General features: G+C 39.5%; 1 protein-coding gene across 3 annotated transcripts in view; it reads right to left on the bottom strand.

The window, feature by feature from the left end:
• TGFBR3 (transforming growth factor beta receptor 3) overlaps positions 1–26657 on the bottom strand; it is a 116224-nt gene extending 89567 nt beyond the window's left edge. For 2 of the 3 annotated variants that reach the window (XM_032117542.1, XM_032117544.1), the window contains exons 1-2: positions 26458–26656; positions 12801–12976 (exon numbers count right to left, since the gene is read on the bottom strand). In XM_032117542.1, the coding sequence (XP_031973433.1) occupies positions 12801–12861 (61 nt within the window). In that variant the 5' untranslated portion in view covers positions 12862–12976; positions 26458–26656. Of the gene's footprint in view, positions 1–12800; positions 12977–26457 lie in introns of all 3 variants that reach the window. The other variant, XM_032117543.1, reaches the window with a different exon arrangement.
• Between the last annotated feature and the right edge of the window lie 211 nt (positions 26658–26868).

The raw sequence follows: 26868 nt of genomic DNA, 5'->3' as shown, positions 1-26868 counted from the left end.
TAAGCATTGAGAAACCTTTCAGTGAGACTTTCAAAGTGACTTGGTAACACTTACAACAGCACTATTTGTTTTCAAGTACAATCAGTAAAGGATAGTGTTATTCAGAAAACAGTCACAATATCCTGGAACTTACTAGATGCAAAATAACTTTGCAGTGCAGTCAGCAGTCTGAGGGGCCTCATACACGCTTTGCAAGCTTTCAAACAGTCCCCCAGAAAGGTGGGGGAATGAGTAATCTCTCTTCCTGCTAAATATTCAAAGTACGCATAAAAGCTATCATTGAGTCAGCACTTGGTTGTGGCAATTCATCTGGTTTGCTGGAATTTATAACAGCCTGAAAGAGGCCACTGCTATGCATCTTACATAACCCCCTCCTTTTTTTTTTTTAATTACTACTATTATTTTTGTAGAATACCATTTAAGCAACCCATTTCAACATATTTGTGATTAGGAGATAATAATCAGGTTTTGATTTTGGGGAAAAAAACAAGAGCTAGGGACTGAAAAAACTTAGATATTAAACAAGTGGCATCTTAATACACACAAAAAACCAAGCAAAGAAACTAACACAGGGCCCAGCTAAACTATATGGTTGGGTAGAGTTTAACAAGCTCAAATGTTTCAGGCTTGCATTTGCTTACACTGTAGTATAACACACTGACTGTGAAGGGTTCCAGCTCACAGTCCAGAGAAAGACTGTTGCCCCTCATTTATTGAACAGTTTTCACAGGAAAAGTATAAAAGTTTCACATTGCACTGTACTGTGGCACATTTCCTTTTTGTAAGGTATTGCATATCCCTGTAGGAAACTAGCTGGCAAACCCTTGTTATGGGTAGAATTACATAAGTTATAAGAACAAAAAAAAGTGCTTCTGTCAGCTTTTTCATGTACTTTTGGGTAAGGATGTATAGCTATGCCAGTAAATCAAATCGTTTTGTTGCCATACGTTCCAATTCTGACAGGCTATGTTTTACTTTGTGGTTATGTCTGACTGTGCCACCAGGTGAACCATAGATCAGCTTGCTCAAAATACTTGAACAATACTTCGATATTCTACTTCTGTAAGAGGAAATTCATTTTCCTCTAGAACAAACATGAGCTGCTGCAAAAATGGGAGGCTCCACTACCCTTGCCACTCACTTTCAAGGGTCCCTTATTTGCTCTAGCAATCATGACGGTTCAGAGAAAACCAGCCACTTCTAGGACTTCAAAAGCTCTCATGTGAGCACACAGGAGCCAGGCTGAAACTTGTTTTTCCTATTAGTGGACCAGTGGTTTAAATTCATTGAATGGAATGGAAGTTAACACCTATTCTTTCACTAATACCTCATGAGATCTGTGGTAATTTACTGTCCCTACAATGCAGAGGCAGTCTTAACATTACACTGCAAGGCAAGTTACTTGGTGAAGCATAAGCCTGAGTGTATCCTGCTTTAGAAAAGCCACCGCCCCCTACTTACCAACTGAAGCACGGTATCAACATTTTCTAATTGGATACAAACAACTGAATAACAAACACCCCCACTCCCTCCCCCAAGGACAGCACAGACCTGACTCACGCTCAGAGAGAACGCAGGCAGAGCAGTTCGACAGTCCCACTACTGACAGCCCTACCACCAGTGCCACAAGTTTGGCTGGAAAAGAACCAAGTTCTTGTTGAGGACAAACAATCCTTTTCTCTGGATAACAAGGCTACAGTAACTAATTGAATATATTCAGAAATATAGCACAGAAGTGTACTCTAATCTACCAGCTTTTAAATTATACTTAATATTAACCATTAACAGTTCAGTTAGTCCCCTTGGACAGTTTACTGCAGTTTTCATTCATCATAAATGCAGAGAGACCCCATATGTCACCCACTACCCACTGTTCAGCCATTGTACGAAAAAGAAATGTTTATCTTTAAAGCTTCCAATGTTACTGCACCGTTGCATTTAAACGTTCTTTGAGATCATTCAGGATATTACAAAGATGGTTGTTTAAAACGTCTCTTCCAGCTGTTCTATGTGTATATTAGGAGCATTACAAAGGCATCAAATACTCATTAGTGATGAGATCATCCTAACTAAAAAAAACATACTAATACACATCTTGGATACAGACAATTACAGTGAGGTATTGAACACAGGAGGAAGAACATACCCCCAAGTAAAGAGGGGAGCAGAGAACATCACATTCATTGCAGGGTCCCACCAACAGCGAGCAATAGCATGATTTCCCTTCACTGGCACAACAGCCCCTGCACAGCAGGTTCTCAGTAAATCTCTCTCCAATGCCACCAGCCGTGGCCTATTTAACAAAATAGCCCAGAGGACCTAACAAGAAGCAGCTTTGAAGAAAAAGCAAACAAACCCATGTGTCGCCAGTGGAGAAGGCATGCCAAAAGACTTCAGACCAGAACACGAGTTTTGTTACCATTTCAGGGCATGAACCCTAGGATTAAATCCATTAAGAAAGATGGATCTTTCAAATTTCTCCCATTAAATCTTCCTAGAGACATACTGCTATACAACTGTATCAGGATCAGACACCTACTCATTGGTTTAGAATGGAATTAAAGGGGAGAAGACACAGCAAATCTGCAGAAAGTTATAGTCGGAACATGAACCTGTTCTGTCTGCAGCATTTGTAGCCCACCAAGCAACAAACGAAATCCTCAGAAAAGCATTCCAGCAAGGGATGCCACCAGGGAGCATGGGGACACCAGTATAGAGGCTGGTTCCTTCCAAAAATTTAAGGAAAGAAACTGGAAGAAGATGACAACACAGGTATCAGAACTGAATCAACTTAATTAGTTCAGTCAACTAGCACAAAAAATGTAGATTGCTCCAATTAAATTACTTCAGTCCACTAGCCAAAAAAGCACTGATTCATTGCTCAGAAATCCTCCCTGGTAAATCCTGATTTCATTCCACTTCTTCTTTGTGCAATCTTGTCAAATCATAGACAGTTACATGAATGCTTGACCCATAAAACCATCTCAAGTGCATTATTATTTCTCTGGAGAAAGAGGGAAGATACATTCTAGGACTCTTCAAGGCAGAAAAAAATAAAGGAGTTCTTTGTTAGCAACTTTTACTGGAAATGTTTTAGACAATTTTTTTGGTTAATCCTTTACATAGTGCTTGTGTAATGTTGAAACAAACAGAAGGATAAGCTGGTTTGGTTTTCTCTGCATACAAGAAGATTTTAACAACACCATTAAGCAGTTCAATACTCAGAACTGTTTCATTAGAATTCTTTTTTCCTGAATCATATCAATAAAGTTGAAGTTCAGTCTAGTATTTACAAGAGCTGACTTATAGGCTTCTTGCTGCAAACATACTTTTGAGATCCAGTAAGAGTATCAGAGACCTAGAATCAAGTAACTTTAATTTTTAAAAATGGTTTTATTCAAAATCAACCTTCACAAAGGCTTAAACATTGTTTTATCTTGGGCATGAAATTGCTGACAAAAACCTTAGTTTTGCTAATTTCAAAAAAATAAAAAAGATTTCAAGAGAACACAAGTAACACAACCAGATCTTTTTCAGGGTTGCTTTTATTTTTCTACTACTGGCATGAAGTAATCCTTATTCTGACATTTCAGTTCCTTTTTTTTCCTTGGTAAACAAACCATTACTAAAGTCAGATAACTGGCCTTTTAACCAGGAGGCACTGCAGAAGCATTTGTCAAGTATTACAATTAAGACAATTGTAATCTTCTGAAAAATCTCAGAGACCTTCCTATGATGCAAACTTGAGCTCTCTTACTTCCATCTGTGATGGTAAATGTGATCACAGAGATCAAACACTAGCACTGGGAGAATGAAAATGAATGAAGCCAACAATATGGCCATGAGCACTATTTTAGCATTTTGGCCTAGTTCCAAAAAGCAACTGAGACAAGTAATTTCCAAAGTAATCTCTGAACAGTTTTCTTGCCAATTTACTCAAATACCCATTACTTTTTCAGCTTGAAGGTAAAAATATCCCACAGAAAAATTAATTACTGCTTTGAACTCATTAGTGCTATAAAAGAGTATTTTGCCAGACTGACCTAACATTTCAAAGCAGAAGATACAGAAATCTGGCAACTTTTACAAATTATACAGTTTAACAAATCATCTCCAAAGTCAAAGTCTACCCTAATGCAGGAAACTGAAGCCACACATTAACTTGTATCATGTTGCTCAAACTATGTATGGGATTTAACACAGTACTACCTGCTGCTGTAAGTTGTCTCCCAGTGATGCAAGAAATGAGTTGCATTTCACCTGAAAATCCTTTCTGGTACAGTCTCAGATTTCCCACTTCCTTGCCTTAGTATGATTGATTCTACTTCCTGCAAAAATAGTTTGGGTTTGTTTTTTTTTTTTTAATGAGGATTGGCATGGCAGGTAGAGAAAAAAGAAGTTACTCCATGAGTTAAGACACTTCTCAGAATATCATAATTAATCTATGACTTGCCAAAACTTCAACCACGTTGTTCCTTATCAGAGATCACAACAAACTTCTGCAGTTCAGCATCCATGAGTCTAAAAATAAGCAAAATAGGCAAAACGTCTGACAGTCCCTTAAATAAAACCTTTGCCATTTTCCTACCTCCAAAAAAGGGCAGAGGGAGGTTTTGAAGAATTAATGAGAACACAGCAGTTTGCAACAATGTGATCCAAGTACTTTAAAGTGATTACGTTGGCTCTTCAAACAGTCCTGCATGGAAGATGCCAGGGTTGAACACATCTGTTTTACATATCAAGAGACCAAGATGGAGAGATGAAATAACTCGTGGGGAGATCACAGAGAAAGTCACAAATCCAGATACAAGGCCTTTCATCTTTCAGTCAAAAGCAGAAGCTCATAGATTAGCCCTATTCATTTAATACAGCTCTAGCCATCGGGCACGGGGACTCCACAAGGAGAACAAGTCCAGCTGGTGGTCCAGCATCCCTGCGCTCTCCTTCAGGACTCCCTGCTCATGGCTGAGCCACAGCTGGAAGGATCTGCTCTGACAGCCCTAACTCGCTCCACCCTCTCCCAGAGGTCCTTCAGACACGGGCATTTACAGTCAGCCACCACAGAGGATGAATACACACACATCGAGTCACACAGGGCTGCTGTGCCTTGGCTCTGTGAAGAGTGCACATCACTCCATGGGCAGGAGAAGACTCCACCATGGTCCTCAGACACAGCAGCACCTGTCCAGCCATGCCCTGAGCCACAGGGAGCTTTGATGCTACAGAGCACATGTTTCTCAAGAGTAACCAGGAATTGCCCATTTGGAATACACAAACATCCACAAATATATAAAATGTGTGACCATTGCTTTTAAAGTCCTTCATCTTCTACAGATTTCCTTAAAGCAACCCCAAATTTGCAAACAGAACTATGCTAAGCTACTTCAGCAATAGCTAAATTTTCAAATAACCTTTTCACCTTTATCCACTTTAATACAATTCCTGAAGTCTAAAGAATCACCAAGGCATTGTGACACTAAGTGTCCAGTCACTCCCCACTGATTTTTACACACTAATGGAAGGGACACAATCTTGTGAAGGAAACTTGACGTAGTAGCTAGAATCAAAGTAACTTGAGGAGCATCTCTAGTAGGACATATGTATTACTGCTCCATTTAAATTAAAAGTAATAAAAAAGAAAAATTTTATTTATTCCGAAACAGATTGCATCAATCATCCTTTCCAGACACAAGGCAAATTTAGTGATCCAGGAAATGAAGAAAAAGAAAAGAGGAAAAGAAGTGAAAATAACAATAAAAATAAATTCTTCACTCACTCTCAGCTCCAACTGTTAAGAAAAATGCATTAATTTAAAATTTAAAAAGAAAATAAAAGAAAAAACAACCACCAAAACACCAAACCTGCTTCAGATGAAAGCAAACTTTTCCCTGAAGAGATAAAATGGCAACAAACCTTACATATGTTTCTGTCGCCCAACCCCGAATTCCTTTATTTGTTACTTCTCTGCACTACTTCAAATAATGAGAGTAATGACATTTTCAGTTTAGTTATTTCCATCCCTGACAGGTAAAATCCCTTTTTTATTAAATGCCTATTAGTAAGTCTCACAGTGTGGAGGCTGCCAAAAAAAGGAACAATAGCTCCATCTTTTATAAAGTACACTTATGAGGAACAGCACATTGTGCTTAGAGCAGCTGCACTTCATGGCATTATTAAAAACCTTTGCTTTTGTCACCTGGGGTCAAAATTTATCCTTGGTGAAATTCCATTGACTTAAAACAAATTTACACCAAAGACGAATCCAACTCAATGCCTTCAGGTAATGAAACATGGTACAGTCTTTGTGCTAAATATATTTTTTTTTCACTCCAAATTCATCTCTCCTATGACAGCCTAAGGGACTTCAGTTCTTTCTGTCGTTAGCTACAGAGGATGAAATTATTTCTCATCTTTGAAAAGGAATGTGTCTGATCCCTGTATTTTCTCTACACTATAATATAACCAGTAGCAAAATAACAGCATTGAATCATACAAGCATATTGCAGTGGAAGGAGCTTATAAAAGAAAAAGATTTGCAGAAATTCAGTACAATTTTCATGTGAAAATAGCAATTGTTCTTCTAATAGCAGATGCTTCATTTCTTGTTGAGACACCCCAGGATCACATTCAGGAATGCTGGGTTTGGGGTGCTACAGCCTTTGAAGCCTAATCTTTAGTTAACTAAATAGGCCCTTTTCACTTTTTTATTAATTAAAGGGATCAAGGGTTCATTTTATTTATAAGACAAATGACAGATGGAGAAGCTAAGAAAGAGTTAATAAGGGCCTGCGATACAGAAAGGATATTAAAAGATCTACAAGCAAAACCTCAAATCCCAATTCCCTTCAGAAAACAAAAGAATTATTTTTAGCAAAGTATTTATAAAATAATTATGTGAAGCTTAGAATTTGTTAAAGACAAGTTTCTCTTTTAAAAAAAATTGAATAAATTTCCTTAGAAAGACAAGGATTAATGCCATTCCCCATTCTGTGCCATAAAATTTTCCTCAAAACTACTTTTCATCAGTGGAGAACTTCTCCCCAGAGACCCTCAGTAACGCTGCCATTTGCCTGCATCTACACAATTTGAGTACTGCATTATGGGCTTCTTATTTCTTAGGATTCCTTTGGCATCACCCAGAGTCAGTTTTAATCAAAGAACCAGATAGTCATGTTTAGAGATAAATGCTTGGGTTCAGCAAACACTTCAATATACACTCAGCTGTTCTGCTCAATCAGGACCCACAATCCCACATCCTACTGCTCCACATGGGTGCAGAATTGTGCAGAATTCTGCTGAAATTCAACTGCTTTTAGCTTAATAGCCTTGCTGATACAGGAAAAATGAAATCTGCTCAGTTCAAGCCATTCCAAGTCTGTGATACAATTACCTCTTTGAAAATACATAACCCTTCTCTGTATCCTGACTCTAAGTTCTTCAGAATTTTTGTGGGGGTTTGGAAGATAAAATACCACTATTTATTCATAAAGCACACAGAAATGGCACAGGATTTGGCGCAATTCAGTTGTTGAAAGACAGACAGATGACCAGATTAAAAATGTAATTTACAAAGGAATAGATCACCATGCAGCAGAAGAATGCTGAAGAAACTCAAGTCAGGGGACACAGATTTAGTCTAGCTTCCGAGTTTTAATCAGTCTTTGTATTTAAAGTGCTCACTTAAAACAATTTACTGCTTGAAAGGTATTATGGTCTGTGTGAAATTAAAATTAACTATATCTTTTTTAATGTATATTTTGGCATCTCAAGGTTACCTCACAGAGCTCACTGACATGAAGTTAGGAATTCATCATTTTCTTCCCTATCAGATAAACAACTGATATTAAGATGTTTCGAATCACCATCAGGGCGCTGAAAGAATAAAAAAATTAGAACAATTTCCACCTTTAATAGCCAGTCATTGGTTTCTCAATAGTATTTCTCAGAACTGAGAGCACGTTAGCCTCCCATGAAGAGGGTGACCACTCCCTTGCAGCCCCTGCAGGAGGGCTCACAGCCTTTCCAGCATGGACAGCACAGGAACCAGCCCTCTGCTCCTCTAATTCTGAGACTGCAAATCTTCAAATGTTCTTAGTGATGGTTCATCTCATCCTCAAAAGTCTGAATACCCAGACCATAAAGGGATAGGAGTAGGTGATTTTACAAGGGAGGCAGAAGTCAGCTGATTATGAGAAAGTGAAGGGAAAGGGAGGTAGAGAGTGAAATCCTCATCCATTCAAAAGCTGCAACCAGCCTGTGCTTTACTTCAGTCCTAGGAATTCAAGATCCAGCCTCTGTCCCTTGGTTCTCATCCTCTAAACAATTTAAACAAACAAAAAATTCCATACCTCTGGCAACAAATACTTTGGGAAAAAAATTTAAATTACAACCTAATTACATCTGGGAAATATCCAGCAACCACTGTTTAAAATAGAAGGAAATTTGTGTAACTCCCAGTATTAATTTCTATTTTTTTTTAGATCATGTCCTTCACCTTCCAGTTGAAGGTTTTTCTACTACGCTTTGAAGAATCCTATATTGCTTTTGGAAACACAGTGTTCAAGGTCAGGGGAAGTTTGTCTAAAAAAAAAAAAAGCAAAAGTAGATGTCATGACAAGGCCTGTTTCTTCCTGTTGTTATGCTTATTAACATGGCACCCATCACCACCATATCTGGGGGGCACAGATCCAAATGATACATGAGCTTGCAAGTGGACAGTCTTACTGAAAATGAAGCACACATGCTCCAAACAATGTAATACTACTTATAAGAACAAGTATGTAGAAAGAAAGAAAAAACAGCTAGGATTACAGTAGAGTGGAAAACCAGGGAATAAAGAGCTGTTGGAAGAAAACCATAAAGACAGACCTAACCTGAGCAGATAAACCAGTAACCACGGTATTACAGAAAAAAGGTAAATTCTTGAATATATCCAATTCTTACAGGGTCTTCATCTGCTTGGCCACAACCAGGAAACTCTGTCATAGGAGAGAGGTGTCTAGAAGGCAAGCACAGGCCAAATATCAGGGGGGTTGAAGGAAAGTGAACATGGCTACATGGGCAAATTCTGGTTGCTATCAGATAGCATAGCTGCACTGCTTTCTCAGCAGCAGGGAGGATTTGCACCAACAGAGGATCGACCCCAGGGGCTGGAATGAGAACCTTTGGCCAGTGCAGATCCAGAGGCTGTATCACCCTTCTGTCTTCTTTCCAGCCAAAGAGTAATGCAGCAAAGAAAAAAGGAAAAATAGAAGTTCAAGTTAAAAAAATGTTCCCATTCTCTCATGGAAGGACCTGTCTTGCTGAAGGTTTGGCCCTCAGGGTCTAGGGCAGGTATGCATTTCAGTTGTCCTCTAAGACATTTTATTAAGACATGCATCATGCACCCAACTGAACAAATCTGCCAGCAAGTAAAATAAGTATGTTCCAGCCTTTGATTTAAGCCACATTAGGACATAATATTTTTGCTCCAAGATTACAAAGCCAGACTAACTTAAGAGGTTATCCAAGGCCTGGATAACTGTGTGCAGTTCTGAGTGTTTGTATGGAGTTCCTACTGCAGGTTGCCAGACCTTAATTTAATCCCACTTCAAAAACTTAATTCCTTCAGTCAGGCAGATAGCTTGCCAGCAGTTCTTCTCTCCATCCTGCCTCTGACTCTCCATGAAGTAGAAAAATCTCAGAGTAATCAAGGTTTTCTTTACAGTGTTTTTCTGTCTAATTGAAGCTGTATAAATACAGACTTACAAGAAATCCACATACAAGACGAAAGCAAATCAGATTCACATAAGCATTTAGCTACATACATCCAAGTAGTATGAGGAGGTAGAAAAACAGGCAAATATTCTTTGAATATTTATATACACCATTTTCAATGCAGTTAGTGAGGTGTAATCTTCAAGCTATTGGCATGAAAAACATGCAAGTCTATGACTCATCTTTGACAATCCATCTCTGTGCATCATGTCATGTATCTCCAGGGTTTTGGGGGTTTTTTGATATATTTAACACATTAGTACCTTAAAGAGCAAGAATAAAAAGAAAGAAACTAAACAGAACATAGATTCTGTCTAGAAGCTCACTTACACTGAAAATACAAGAATGCTGAAGATATTGTAAAGTCAGAAAAAAAACCCTAGACCAGTAGCAACAGTTTCAGTGTAGGACTGGCAAACAAAAGAAAGGTGTGTTCTGCTGCAGCAGCCTGACTTCTTCAGAAACAAAGAGCAAGCTGGCAAAGGGCTCAATGTATAAAAATCAATACCCTAGGGAGGTGGCATGCTGCCCCCTGCCTCCCCCAGGCTCCACCACAAGCATGCGGGGATTTTATTTATACTTCTTAACTTTATTTAGACTTCTAGTTTTATTTATACTAGTACATTAGTGGTTCAAGACTGAAAGAGCACGGGTTCTGTACACTGGCAATTAAGAGCCAAGCCTGCAGTACCCTGGCCATCACGCTGACCAGAGCTCAGGGGCCTCTGCCACAGCTTTTTCACGTGACTGGAACTCATTGCTTGCTCCCACCTGTTCTTCACCTAGAGACACAAACTCCCTGCATTTAAAGTATAAGTGTTTGCATTAACAGGACTCGAGATCTCAAGTTGCAAAAGCTCTACCTAAATAACCTTCAGAGAGCTGTCCTTCCTTAGTTTTAATTATATCTGCCTGACATCTCTTTCCTCTTCATCATAGTCCACCAGTTCTTGCTCTTATCTTACTGTATTCATTATGCTCTGTAAAGGACATTAACTAGTTGTTCTCATTAAGAATTTATTGAAAAAAATTTAAAAGCATGGAGGAAAACCAAAATACAAAGGGAGGTACTGCCAGAAACCACAAAGACAGTGCTTCCTCACCTTCCCCCAACAAACTGTGACCCTTCCTACTCTCTTCAGCTAACTTCTTCCCATTCAGATAGAGGGAAGAATCAGTCTCCAAGAAAGAAAGAATTTGAAATTAGCCTTCCTCCAAGCAGGGTACTGGACTAGACTTCCAGAGGTCCCTTCCAGCCAAAATAATTCTGTGACTCTACTTATGAATAAGCATCTGATTGAATCCAAATCTTTTTAAGAGTTTGTTTCAAGAATATCTGCCAGAGGAAAACACAAAATTGGGGAGTAAAACCAAAAAAACCACAATAAATTTCAAGACAGACATGTTTTCTGAACACTGAATAGCTTTCTAATAGTAGTACAATTTGATAACACTTTTAAATCAGTGAGTTTTAATTAAAGCTGGTGTTAAGAGGTAAGCTGCCTTGTTAGGCAAGCATTCTCCTCAGCAGCAAAACAGAATTATGGTTGTGATCAATTAAAAAAGCTTTTATTTTTTGCACTGGCACTTCCTTTTAGAGTAGATTTTTACACATCTAGAACGATTGGGATTTGCTCCAAGTAATGGCTCTTCTCAGCCAAGAGCAGCATTCATGTCCTCAGCTGCAGCCGCAGACACACTCAGACACACCCGGTATTGCTGAAAGTCTGTCTGTAACGAAGCTGTTGCAAAATGTTAGCATCACGTACTATTAAACAATCAAAGTTACTAATGTTGGATGGATGCCTTCAAGGAGGTCAAACCCAGAGAAAGTCCCACAAGGCTTGAGGGCTTGAAACAACATAATTTTCCATGCTGAAGATGAAATGAAGCCAAATTGTAACATATTTAATTGCTCAGCCTTGTCTCTTCCAAAGCTGGTCATCTTTTCCACAGTGAGGACATCTCATATTTAAGCAAGCCATCTGTCCACTGTCCGCTTTTCCCACTGTCTCATTTTGACTGGCTGTATATCCACTTGGCCTCTTCTCCAAAGACCCATGCTGTACACAAGCTGGACACATAAGAGGCTTCCCCTTGCAACCACAGAAAGAACTTTGACAAACAAACATACTGAGTAGAATCACTTCAGTGCTTGAAGAAACGACACTATGAACTATGTACTTGAACTCCACAGATCTTTCCTTTCTCTGTCATAAGTTATTGCAACATACTGTTTTCAAAATCCCCAGCTAGGCCAAAATGTGGGACAGCAACAATCCCCTTAAACGGCAATGCATGTTCCTAACCTACAAGAACTCCATTAACACTGACAACTGTTATTAAAAGGTTTTTGCCATCAGCACTGATGGTTAACTATAAACAGATTAGACAACTGTCAGGAACGACCGAGGTGAGGTTTATTCCAATAATCCAGGAAGGATGGACAGACTCAGTGATGTATTATGAACCTTACTGGGATTTTGTGAGATATATTTTTTATAAAGTCAAATAATTGGGTCTTAATTCCAGATTATAGGTCTTGGAAGCAGCATGGAGCTGAGCTGGTACACCCTTTCAGCCCAACTCTAGAGAGACTCTAGCAGCCTCAGCTCCACCAACACAACCCTGCACCTGGGGAAATAAATCCAGCTTCTTGACAGAGCCAATAGTTCATCATGCTGGCAGAGCTACCCTGCTTCCACTCCCAAAAGCTTTCATATCAACCCTCCCCTTTATAATATATGTGCACCATGCAATTTTTACAAAATAAGTAAGTAAATAACTTAATTCACATTACTACTGCAGTTCTTAAATTATTTTAAGGGTGAACATAGGTGCAAGAAAACATTCTTATAGGAACAGCATTGTTTCTCACATCATATATGATGCAATTATGATCACAATAGTTTTATTGAAAACCTAGACATAAACAAACTTTAGGTGACCTACATTTTTTCAGCATGAAAAAGTATTTTTGATCAACAGTTCTAAATATGCACGATCAGTTACACTGAATGCATGATTTACATAATACCACCTACCTGCAGCTGCAAAGCACAAAACGATCAAAGCAAACACTGAAGTCACACAACTTGACGACATTTTTGTAAATGCTGTGTCTTCTCAAATCAAGTTCCTTTGTAGCTCTTCATGTAGATTTACTTTCTTTGAAATTTGTGGTGTGCTTTGAAATCAGATCTTCTGGACTTTTAATTGCCTACAGAAAGAAGTAAAAGTAAATATTAATACAAATACAACTTACAGAAATGTTACTGGGTATTTAAATTATCTCTCTTTTAAGAAGAAAAACAGAACTTTCTCAAAGGACTACTAGAGGAATGCATTTTATATTGCCAGATACCCTAGGTACCAGTGGCCTAGTACTCTTCCCCCTGTATTTCAGTACTTCTTTGCAGATGTTGCTCCCTTATATTATATATTGTGCAAGTTAGGATCTACTTGGAAGTGAGATCCCAGAGTCCTTTCTGTCAGCTAATACCAAAGTCCCACTTGAAGCCTGCCAGTGGTACTCACACCCTCAGACATGTTTATTTTAAGTAATCAGACTTTCTCTGGGGCATATAAACATTTTTTGCTTCGTTATCTGCTACTACCTTTATTATAGCATGGAGAAGTGTTTCACATGTGCTCTAGCTGGTTTACAGGTAACTCGATTTAATTCATCATTTCTCAGTATGACAAACTTTGAAAACTTTTCAATGCCACTTGACACTAAATATAAACATAAAACTGGTCAGAATCTTTATTTTAAGAGATTTCAAGAGATGATATACCAGGTCAGTTAAACAACTCTAGTGTGCTATATTAACAAACGACAATACAGCTGATGCCTGCAAGCCTTACAAACATTGAAAATTCTGACCCCAGAATGCATGCTGCAGATTTTGGAGGGGAAATGCTTAACCAGATCCACAGTATCCTCTTCCACCTTTTTTTTTAAATCTATTCTCAGTCATTTAGATGTCTAGAATCAGATTACACACCAAGAAGGTAAAGAACCAGAATGTCAGTATTGTGTTCAGTCAAATAAAAAATTGTATCTACTTTACTTCATTACCAGCCTTTGGGAGCAGATGACAGATGGTGCCTTGGCAACCACTAACACTCACCATAAAGCAATGCAAGCAATTACAAACCCCCATTATGGGGCTAAGTGATAGCAAAATGCTGAGTCAGGACCAAAAAATCTAAAACTGTGGCAACATGAATACCATTTAAAAGGTTCTTGCTGACATTAAAATGGAATTAAGCACAAGGACAAAAGGCCAGATTCTGCTATACAGTGTGTGCCATGCTGGGCACCAGCAAAAGTCTGCTCAACAAAAAACCTGCACCTAGACCAGCACTCCTTGGGCTACGAGGAAAACACGAGAAACTCCTCTGCAGCATTTCTCCACGGGTTATTTGGCAGGGACGACACTGCTTTGTGTGCAGGGAGCTGCATCCACACACCTGAAAGGGCTGTCAGTGCCCAAGGCCAGAACTCCAGCCTCCAAGAGATTCTTCACCTGGCACCCAACTCCTGGAACCTCCAACCGGTCTTGGCAGCTCCCCAGATTCCACCTGGGAGGTGGGAGGAAAGCCCAGGAGCAGCTCTGCAGGCTGCTGGGAGCACCCAGACACACTTCTGCAGGACAGCAGTGTATGGGGCGAGCAAGGAGCTGACCATCTGTCACAACATGGGGTTCATGCAGGTCACTTTCAAGCTCAGTGTCCCACGTAAGATGCACTTTTGGCAAAATGGCAAGACGTGACAAATACTGAGCATCATTTGGGAAGTCAAATATAAACTGGAATAATTTGCTGCTATTTCTCTAGATGAAAAGAAACCTAATGCTACCTGGTGATAGTATTCGGTTGCAAATTCAAATTTTAAATGCTGCCATAAAGAAAAATTATCAAATAGAGCAAATAATGAGGTTTCTCATCAGTGTTATCTACAGAAGACCATCATAATGTTCTGCAAGATGTCATGTGTGCAAATAGGCAATGAAGAAGCATTCTGAACCCCAAGTTACTGGTGTGCAATCATGTCACCACCAACATTAACAGAAGAGAAACCAGAAAAAGAGCAACTACAGCACATACACTAATATATCAAATAGGAAACACAAGACTTGACTTTGATCACTGTCCCATCAGCACAAACCTCTCATTCTTTAGTGACATTTTTATAAGGCACCAAGTTGGATAGAAATAGGGAACACAGGGAAACAACTGGAGAGAAAGCAATGCTGTTTAGAATCCTATTCTGACCTGAGCATCTAAGTATGTTAAAATGTCAAGTTTCAATTCAACTTTGATGAAAGTCTTTTTGAAAAAGACAATTTAAAAGGCAGAGAGAACACATACATATTTCTGTCTGTATGAGTAATTTGATTCCTACCACAACCCACTGACCAATACATTTCCATGGTATAACTAAGAGCTGCCAGTATATGACTGAAAAGCCCTAAACTTCTACCCTGATTCTGCCAGTTCATGAAGGGTGAATAATGAAGACTTAAATGAAAATTTGAAAGGGCTTTCTGAAGAGTGAGCTCCCTTGCTTGAAGACATGCATTCACAAACTTAAAAAGGAAGGCAAATAGCAAACAACATGAAGAGGTGACAAACTGACAGTCAGCTTCATGAATTCAGGATGAATGATACCCAAACTGTCAGGTTCGCAGCTGCAATTTAAGCCAGAAGACAAAACTGCTACTAATAACTCATTTAAGAATAAACCTACTAAGCAGGCAATTTGTCAGTATTTTGCAAAACCTGATCATCCTCACTTATGACAGGAGTCAGCTACAAAGCTGCTATTAAGTGACCATCTGACAGTAGCAAACAGAAACAAACCAACAACAATAAAAAAAAGAACATGAGAAAATTAAGATGTGGTGCAAAATCTGCCAGATTTTGCTTCAGTCTAAGGCCTGCTGTCACTAAAAAAACATGTGAAACCTGCAAACTAGGAAAAGTAGAGCCACTCCACAATATAGGAAGACATTTCCTTTGAAATAAGAGAAGAAAGCTGTGCAAAGGGATAAGGAACATAAACTATTTATTCAAGAAGTAAACACAACTGCTAGTCAACTTGAGATTCAAAAGAAATTTCCAAGAGAATCATCTTTTCCTTTGGGGTATATCTGGGTGGCTATTTTTGTAAATGAGGTCACAAAAGGGCATATTAAAAGTATAACCAAAAAATCCCCATGTGGAAGAGAAAGAAGAAGACATGAGAGCTTTGTGTTTACTAAATATGTTTTCATGCCAATGCTTTATACTATGACAAGCTGCAAGGAAGGCTGGCAAAAGAGGGCACCTGAATCAAAACCATTGAAGAGCACAGGATCATTTTCAGTGAAATTTGCTGTTGTAAAGGCCACTAGTCCTGCTAAAAGTGAGTGTCTAGAATGCACAAAGACCCTGTTTCATTGAGGGGAAAAAAAAAAAAAAAAAAAAATATATATATATATATATGCAGATCCAATCAGGAAGGAGTGCTACTGGGAACATCAGGAAGAATCTTACTACTACTACATTCTATTATTACTTAATTATTTTTTAATTTTTTATTATTTTTTTATTATTTTTTTACTTTTTTTTTTTTATTATTTTATTAGTTTTGAAAGAAGACTGGAAGAATGGAAGGGGAGAAAACACATTTTGAAGCACATAAGAACAAGGAGAGGAGAAAGCATAAGGTTTTAATTTGGTTTCAGCTAGGAGCCTCTGATGCCCATGAGAATTTTGATACACAAGGCTTAGCTAGAACCCAGTGAAAAGCATGGTGCTTTTGAAAGATACCGAAGTGCGCTGACTGGAAGGACAGATCTCATTGCTATGCTAAGCTAGAGGACAACAAATGCTCCTTAATTCAGTGGTATTTAAAGCAATCTAAATTCATTAGAGCCAGCAGCAGACAAAATACAAATCACTTGAGTGCACTACTGTTTTCTCTCTGCCTTTCACTAACAGAAATAGTTTTCTTTGGAAAAATCTGCTACTCATCTTCCTCAGAATTTCAGTCTTTAGATTTTTTAAAGCTATCCTTTGAACTAAAAAGTCACCTCTAATACTACAACAAGATGGAAGAACTCACAGGTTACAAGCATGATGCTTACTCTTAAAAAAACACCTTTCCCTAAGGATTTTCCAGTCCTTACTGACAGGCACTCCCAGACCATAAAGCTCTGTGGCCTATGGATGACTTGTTACTAAAAAATCACATGCTGCACTGTTCTGCCACTAGCAGAAATGTATCCACCCCCACACCAGCCTAATGCTCTCCCGAAAGGGCATGGGACTCTGCTCTAAAGTGCTTGAGGAACTATAAATGAAAATGAACAAGTGTACACCCAGGGATTAAGCTTCAGGACATTTGAGCACCTTTCTGCTCAGTCTGATTCTGTTCTTCTACCCAAGTACCTATTATGTACTGGGTCTTCTTGAAATCAGCAGTCTCCTTAGCTTCAACTTTTGCAAACTTTTTTTCTCTTGGTAAATTTATTTTTGCTTACTTTTTTAAAGCTTCGCTGCCCAGTCCAACCTGGTGGACTGAGCGACAGATTCTGGGGTGTTTCTGTTTCCTATTAAAGGCTTCTCTAGAATAGGAATTTGCCACATTTCTTGCTGAATTGGAAACTTATTGTTTTATTCACCCCTTTTATTTCTGTTGCCTTAAGCCCCTTCCCCAACAGCCACCATTAACAGCGCCATTAATCAGCGCCTACCTTTGCCATACAAGTTCTTCCCTGCCTTAACTCTGTCCTTCTTCTTGTCTAAACTTTTCCTTTACTGCCTGAAGAATAACTTCCACTTCCTCTCCTCCTTATCAACATGGACTCTGGTAATCCCCTCCTCTTTCCATGTGTAGTGCCAGAGGTTGCACAGCTCTCTACAACACTGCTAACAAACACTTCTTTACCAAAGCAAGCCAAAAATCCTCCTTCTCTAAGTCACATCACAAGTCCCAACAAAGTGAATGGGGATACTTGAGCAAAGCCAGCAGGATCTGCCCCTTTGTGTTGTTTTGCCATAGCAACATGAACCCAAGTTTCTAGGCCATCCAAGGCAGCCTTCACAGCCAAAGCTTTTTCACTTTTTGTTTGCTTGTTTTACGCATGGCAACCATTTCACTGATTTAACCGGTTTTTCTCCCACTTGTCCAGGTTGCTTCCCTATGTGAATGCAATGAATGCATGCGTGCCATGTGTAAGTAAAAAAAAAGCAATCATTTGTAATCAAGTACACCCAATCTCAAGTAAAAAAAACCAACACAATAGTTAACTGTATGAGTCGTTCTATAAACTTAGGAATAGCACAGTTTTTGGAAGAGTTTATTTATAACCCTACTCCTATTAAATATGCATTTTTGAAGATATCTTTTTTTAATTAGCTGACATTTATCATGTCAATTCCGCATGATTTGCGGACATAGAGGTTGGAAAGCTGATTAATAAGATTAGAATTAATGTTCATGTGGAACTGAAAATTTGTACATATTTTTAAATGCCTATGTCCAAGGCATATACACAAAGTCCCACCATTCAGAACTCAAAATAGTAACTTATTCATAAACTATAACATAGATTTTGGTTTAGAAACAACAAAGTGGTTTCATTTTCAGGGAATATATGAATACTAATAAAACTAAAAATCCTGACATATCAAAAGCCCAGGGAAAAAGTAACTCTGATGTCCTGCAGTTCACATGCTGCTGTGCTTGTAATGGGACATTTCAACAAGTCACAGTTAAAGGCTATGGGAACTGGAAAAGTGCCAAAGGAAGATGTTTTATGCCATTTAGCAATTGTGCCCCTCTATTCCATGTGATTTTTGTTTTAGTATTTTGTTTGTTTATTTTCTTATTAATGTATTACAATGTCGCCTGCCAAATTACAGGAAGAAAAATATACACAAATAATTCCACTAAAAATGTGAAACCATTCCACCTATTTAGTAATAGTATACTGAGGTAGATTTTGTTACCTGGTACATATTTGGCCCACAGCTGGAATGAAGCCCCAGTTTGGATGAGAGTGTCTATTCTCAGCATCCTTTTATAACCCATTTTTCCTTCAGCTTCACAACTTTTTTTTTTAATCACCTGATTTTATTGCTGTGAGTTTGGATGACACCAGACACTGGAAGTTTCAGCTAAAGAATCATAGCACAATATACCACAAAAGTAAGAGATAGTTTACAGAAACAGGACAAAAATCATTCTGTTGCATGTTCCCAGGACTTCCCTTCCCCCAGACATGGGGAGGCATACAGCTGCATCTTCCTAGGCTGAGGGGCAAGGTTTTGCTTACCAAGTGTAAACAAGAGAATAGTCTCTTACAGGATCAGGATGTAGGAGGGTTTCAATAGGTGGAAGGGAAGGAAGTGCATTCGGGTATCTTTAAAGAGGAAGGAGTACACAAGACTTCCACAAGGAGTAGTCTGGAACAGATTGCTTTTTGACAACAGCAGAAATTCCTAGAGGTTACTGAACCTCTGCAGGAGGAAGCACAGATGGCACTGCGGACAGAGTTTAACAAGACCAACACCCTACACGTAATCTGAGTACCAAATCAGAATTTTTTTACTTTATCGTAGAGCCCTCAGGCACTTCCTACATCAGGACATTTCTAAAGGGAGTGGAGAAAACAAGATGCTGGGATGCTGTACAGCTCTAATACTGTAATGGCTCAAGCAATCTGCAATCTAGTACCAGCTTCAGCCATGTATTTTCTGTGCAACTCCGAGGTACTCCGTTCTTTCACAAGCAAAAAGAGTTATAACAGGACCTCACCTTGGCCACAGCAGCACCCCCTTAACAGCTGCCTACAAAGACAATAAAACTTTAGGCATTTTGCTTCCAACTTCTAACTAGAAGATGGATCTTACCAGGAAATACCAGCAGCACAATTATATACCATCTTCTTGATACACATTCAGGAAGCAGAAGGAAGAAAAAAAGCAGCGATTACTAGAAACACACATACATAAAAAACATGGCAACCCAAGAAATCTCAAATGTACATTTAAATAAAACTCAAATTCCCTATTAACCAGTAATATCTCACCACAACTAACAGGAACCAGGCTCACGTTTTTTAAATGGGACTTGCTGCTTCTGAAAAGTTTACCCTAAAACAAAAACAAAAGCACTAGAAATCTTCAGGAAGAGCAAGATCATCATAAATTGCATGAAAAAACATCTCTACAAACTTTTCTTCTCATAGTTAAATTTCTTTGGACTAATTACTTATGTCTTTTATTGTTTCTAATTGGAAACAGAATAGGTTTCCTGGCACTGAACTATCTTACTCTTCACAAACACAGCAGCAGCCAACAATTTTACACAAATTTAATTCATCTTAAGTTTTACTTGGCTGAGTTTCTAATTGCACACCTAAACTAAACAGATAACAGCTCTAATGTACCTATCAAGACAGATATAACCCTAGGGAAGGCATCTCTGTGGAATTGAAGCCATAGCAGGATGGAAAGTTACCAACAATTCAGCAAGGCTTCTTCCACTCAGGGTCAAAGATTTCAGCAAATTGCTGTCAATGAATGCTTGGAGCTGTTATTTTTTTCAAGACTGAACTGCAAAACCTTAGGACTGCATCTAGAAATATTCTACCTAGAACCTTCCTACCAGGAAAACAAATTAAGTCAGTGTCTGGTGGATTTAAAATCTTGAAATGACATCTACACCTTTAGAAAATTAGTTTTGAAACCATGACCTGTAAATACCTGAAACTGTCTGGGTTCATTGTGAGAAACCCACAAAGAATAATGATGAAAAGCAAGACTATAGCATTAAACATAAATTCACTGTATAAGGACGCAATCCTCTTTGGGAAGCGAAAAACAAACACAAAAAAGGTAGTTAGTAAATAAGTGAACAGGACTGAAAATCAGTGCTTCCCATTACAGGGGAATTGGATGAGGTGATACAAACCAGCCCTTCTCACTGCCATGGGCCATTAGATACTACAAGATGTAAATTAACAGGTTGAAATATTAATTACTGGTATTTTAAAGTTAACTGCATGCATAATCAAACCCACATTTTGGAAAAAAGCCAAACGAAACAGAACAACAAAAGAAGCATGTCTTTTGGTCTCTAGAATAAGGTAAACTCTAAGAGGCAGGTAGATTAATAGAGTATTTCTTCAGTTTGATAAACAAGAATGCAAGATAAACACATTTACCAAAAGTTAACTGTTGGCCACTAAACTTTCAGCTGCACATCTCATAGGAAACTTCTCCCACACAAATAGGGAAGTCCTTAAAGTGACACATAGTTAAAAGAATGAGTCAAGAAGAGTTTCCTTTTGTGTAGGGGTATCTGCCCTTTCCCTGACTGTCTGTCAAATAATAATAATAATGGTGTAATTCCATTTGTTGAGCAGAAAAACACATTCAGGTTGGAGCAAAATTTTTTCATACAAGTTTTTATTTATAAGCTCTTCACTGGGGATTTGTTTCAGTCAAGGTATGAATCACTAGAATGTTCCACTCAGAATGGAGATACACTCCCATAAAATCTTTACCATTCAGAATTTCCTTTGATCATTTTACGTTAAACATATAAATGACAGCTGTAAAAATCTTTGGGCAAAGGTATAGGGAGAGGGAAAACCACAACAAATTCCTGTAGTCATATAAATAATCTGTGCATCTTATCTGCCAGAAGGAAATTGCTACACCTCATCACTGGAATGAATCAAATCACCAGATCTACAAGTATTCAGAAACACTGGTCATGTTAAATGCTGGAGAGAGGAACTAATCTATCACAGAATACAAGCTGTACATACTGACTTGGTTCGTTAATGCAATAGCTTCACTACAAGAAAAGGCCCATCTTTTCAAATACTAAAACAGCTACTTCGTAAAGTAAAATAGAATTTTGTTTCATTATCAAAAACAACGTATCACATGTGCAATAAAATACTACCATAGTTCTCAATCACACTGTGTCAAATGCAGCTACAGTGTAACAACTTACTTGTTAAATGTAAGACAAAAGAGGACATATCAGTCTTCAATCCACCTCCAGCTTCTTGGCAAAGAAATACATTAATTCAGCAGATTTATACTACACAGTAAACTCACTGGATACCTTGGGATTTTTTTATTGTCCCTGACTCACACAATATAACTCACTGATTTCCAACAGAAAATACCTGTGCTTACAAAGGAGAATCAGAGAATAAGTGAATTGCCATTATTCTTTAGAATCACTAACACCACCTTATGTATCACAGCACCTATTGCCTTCTATGCAGAAAAACAACCTCTACATAGTAGCTCTATAATTAACCTGTTTCAGACCCAAGACCTCTAGAGAAGCTGTTCTCCTGCAATCTAAACAGGTCTCTTGCAAGGTCACAACTGAAATTATTTAAAAGAGAGGCACTTTCCAGCTGACTCTCAAAACCTTACAACATCTTGCAACAGGAAAGAAAAAAAAGAAAAAAATCTAAATTTGGCTAACTAGTGTACTGAAATTAGACAGGCTATTAAAGAGAAGTGCTAAATATAATGCAATTAAATTCGTTAATAATAAGCAGTTATAGCTCATTTTAAAGCACTATTCACAAGATGAAGATGAAATTATTATTTTCACATTTTCCTCAAAAACACCATTCATTTGATTATGCATACATCAGAAACTAGCAGACTTTCCTAGACATAATTATTTGTAAGCAGTACAAATCAACAGTTATTACACTTAAAATGCAATATATGAAATGCTCGCTGCTGAACTTGACAAATATGAGTACTTAGATAATCAAGGTCATAAAGTAAGTTCTTCTTTAAAAAAAAAATCTATTTTGTGACACTTGAAATAAAAATATGGAATATAAACTGAAGCTTTTAAGTCCCTCTTTCAGTGATTTTCAGAGAGGTGTAAATCTCTTTCATTTTGGCTACGACAGAGTTAATTGTTGCTGTAATAGCACAAGAAATGTTGCTCTATTGGATGACTGCCAGCACATAAAAATGCGAATCCACAGTTATGGATAAAGCAATTCCAATTGCACTACTTTTTGCTAGTACATTTTTATGGCAAAACATGCTTCTATTCATGAAGTGGCTAGAAACTAGCATGCCACTTTTAATCACCACAAATATTACTGCTATAGAAGTAATGCCTATTTATAACACACAAATATTTTGTGGAACTAGATCAAAAGCAATGTGACTGCAAAGACATTTGCAATCTGTATCCCAGAGAGTATTTTCTGAGATTCACATAAATGGCCCGAGACTTGGTATTTCATGTCTTAAATGTTAACAGAATATTACTGGAGGTATCAAAGAAAAGAACTGTAAGACAAAGTAGGCAAAGATTTACTGCTATTTTCAAATCACATTAAAACAGGAATTTCTCTTTGGCTTTACAAATTACACACTTCAGCATCTCAGAGAACCGCCTGGAGAAAAAGTATGGGGATTCCATGAAAACAGCGGAAGAGGGAGATTGCCAATGGAATTGAACATACACCCTTTTGTACCTTCAGTAGCAGGCAACATCACATAATGCTCTTCGAGAACAATGCATGGCCATTGAAAAACACATATACTTCATATACATTTATAGGTATTTTATACCTCACTATGCAGTCAGTGCCATTCTAGAACCAGAGCCTGCATATCCTGCTTTAAACCTGATCTAGCACTGTTAATTTCATATGAACTTTACTGTCTCTACTTTCTCTAACACCTAATGCTAGTGGAATATACAATTGTTATCACTCACGAGCAGCAAATTGGCTACTCTGCAGCAAATGTTCCTTGGCACATTTTTATCCCACCATTAGTGAAAGGTGGCTTAACCCCAAGTAGAAGCAAGATTCTCACATTTACTGTGGGTAAGAGCCTGTTCCCCAGCTCTGACTGGGGAATAGCTGACGCACTGCTAATTCACATTCTTCACTTTGCATTCAGCCATCTGTTTGTACATCCACACCTTCAGTATTTGCCATTTGGCTGCACCAGACTTCACAGACCAGAAAGCAATATGGACTGGTGCAAGCCATCCACATATCTTTCCTTGGCCATAGTCTTTTCATCCAGTACTGCTGGTACAAAGGACTTCATCATTATGCCAATACGAATCAAAAAGGAAAACCTTTATTGATCTGCACTGGGACTGTCAGTTGACCTCTACAATAATAAGCTAGTAAGTACTTCTTAAAATCTAAGAGAATTTCTAAAAATATTTTCTCTTATGGAAATCCTAAATACTAGAAATAGTTTCTTGTGAGAATACAACTGCTTTACAAGTCAACTTGAGCGCTCAAGATATCTTTATATCATAAATGTGATATAGTAAGAGCTCCACTGTGAAAATATTTTGTCTAGTTTAATATCTGAAACTTTGCAGGATTGCTCAAAATATCATTTCTTAGGTTTAATTCACTTCAAATATCTTCAAAGAGAAATTTCAGTCAAATAAACCTCTAATGTTTTTGCAAGTCAGTAATGGCTAATATGACAAAAATTCCAGATGAATAGGAGACATGCCTGCTAGAGGAAATTTATAAACAAGAATTTTAAAATAATGTGTTTATTTCAATGTAAGTGGGTGTTCCAAGTAAATTGATATTCACATTCTAAAGAAATAGTATCAAAAGTATAAGCCCAAAGTTTTAATAAATTACAACTATGGTAGGAAGAGAGACTTTATAGACAGAAAGTTTTGTGTTCCCCCTGCTGGTTTAGCAATTGGCTTCAAAACAATGTTCCTGAGGCAGGCATCAAGATGCTGGGGTATGGAAAGATGTTTTGCATGGCAGGAACAAAAACTGAAGCTTACTTTTTAAAAGAATCCACATCCTTGGTGGATATCATTTACACACTTTGACTAGATGAGGCTCTGGACACACAAAATGTGCATCAAAATCAACAATGTAACAAGATCTCCCCAGGGACAAAAAGCGTGCCATGAGAGAAAAATTTGAAGCGTCACTTTAAGATTAAAAAGGCTGGACTGCAGCAAACAATTGGGGGAAGCAAGTTTCAGAGTAAAGGACTCTTCACTGAAGGAAGCCAATGACCTGCCCCCCCTCCAACACGCGTCCCTCCCTTCCTCCCCCAGCCGAGCACCAGCTGCAGCAGTTGGTGTCGGCCCAGGTCTGCACTCAAAGAGCAACTCCTCCTCAGCTGGAACTCAAGCCCTGTAAACTTTCATGGGTTAAACTGGAGCTCTTCAAAATGAATAAACATCTTCCATTAACATTTTACTAACAGTCTTGTTGGGAATACTTTGACAGGACAGCTGTGCAGTGCTAATTAAAACCCAGCTACCAACTCATGCTGTGCCTGGCATTCGTGGAAAAAAAGGATGGACTGTAAGGGAAATAAAGTAATCTTCATAAGTAGCAATAAACAAATAGATTTTGTCTTGGGAAGACATTTCATTTACACATGTAAAGTCTTTCACATATAAAACTACAATAGTATCAGTCTTCTGGGTCACCATGAGACAAACCTCATTGATGCACAATTGATAAGCAGGCAGCTCTCTCACTTCGGGTTTTCTTCCCAGTGGGGGTCTAATATCAGCTGCTTTGACCTCACCAAACAAAAAGTAGATAAAAGCTTAGATTGGTATAAATACAGACCCAACCAGAAAAACTTTTTCTTAGAACAAAATCATGGCACTTGATTGTCCAAGTGTCTCTCTAATAAGTTACAAACACTACCAGAAAGTCTCTGTAAAAAAATGAACTGTGCTGATGATCATACATTTGAGAATACTAAATTATAGCAAATCAATTTTAAAAGCAACAGCTTAACAGAACTGAGATAAGTAGCTTTACATCTGGTTACATCCACAGCAAGTGGGAAAGGCCTAACTGCACACGCACACTATGCCTGAAGTAAGTCCTTTTTTTTTTTTTTGAAAGGGACAAGAAGTATCACCTCCCGTGCTGTTTGACACCAATGACAATGACTTTGGAATTACAAGTGCACCTGAAACTGGGGAAAGCTCGTATTTTAAAAGTTACTTAATTCACATCTAGCTTTGAAGGCACATTCTTGTTATTGCTAGGAGAGATGTACTCAGAAGCCTGCAGTGACTTGACTCCAGTGCATCCCCTGCAAAATATGCAACAGTAACTCCCACATGTCAACAACTCCTCAGTGAAATAGCAATGAAGGGACATTACAACTGACCTTTATATTATTCTCACACTAAACTCACGCTCTGCTCGTACATTGCTGAGTTCTCACCTGACCTCATGAAGGGTACGAAGACACACACACGCACGCACAGCAGTGCGAGCATCTGCAAAGGGTTTCCCTCGGTGCCCGTAACTCGCCCAGCACGTACCAACCAGCCGGACACCGGGACTACGCTGGGACACCTGTAGCTCTCCCTCGCCAGACGCCCACCTCTCGGCTCACCCCTCAATTGCCACAGGGGGCCCGCAGCTCGCACGGTCCGAGGGGCGACCCCGCTCCCGGCGCTGCTCACGGCACGCGCGCGGACACTGACCGCCCCGGCAGCTCCCGCACCCGGCGGAGGCCCCCGGGACCCTCCCGCTCAGCCCGCGCACGGTGACACCTCGAGCGGCGCACACCCCGTGCCCGCCCCAGCGGACGGCGCATCCCTGCGGGGCGCCCGGCCCGGAACGCCGCTGTCGGGGCGGGGGTCGCGGCCGCCGCACCTACCTGGCGGCAGGTCTGTCCACGCCGCGTCCCGCGGGGCAGGCGCGCAGCAGCGCGGCTACGCCATGGGCACCGCCGGCCGGGCCGGGACGGGACAAGAACGCAGCCCTCACCAAGGCCGCCCAGCGCCGGCCACTGCTGCCCGGCCCGCGGTACGCGGAGGAGGCGGCGAGGAGGCGGAGGCGAAGGAGGCGCGTGTGCGGCCGCCCGGCCCCCGGCCCGGCAGTAACCCCGTGGCGCGCGGGGCGGGGCGGGGCGGGGCGGGCGGGCGCGGGCGGTGCCGCCATTGGGCGCGGGGCGGAGACGGCGCCGTGACGGCCGCGCCCGCCGCCACCGCCACCACCCCTCGCGCCCGCGTGCAGCCAGCGCGCACCGCGGCCCCTGTCCCGTCCCGTCCCGCACCTGAGCCCCGCC

This window comes from Corvus moneduloides, chromosome 9 (genome assembly GCF_009650955.1).
Source record: "Corvus moneduloides isolate bCorMon1 chromosome 9, bCorMon1.pri, whole genome shotgun sequence".
Taxonomy (NCBI): domain Eukaryota; kingdom Metazoa; phylum Chordata; class Aves; order Passeriformes; family Corvidae; genus Corvus; species Corvus moneduloides.
This window is presented reverse-complemented; position numbering and strand designations above follow the sequence as displayed.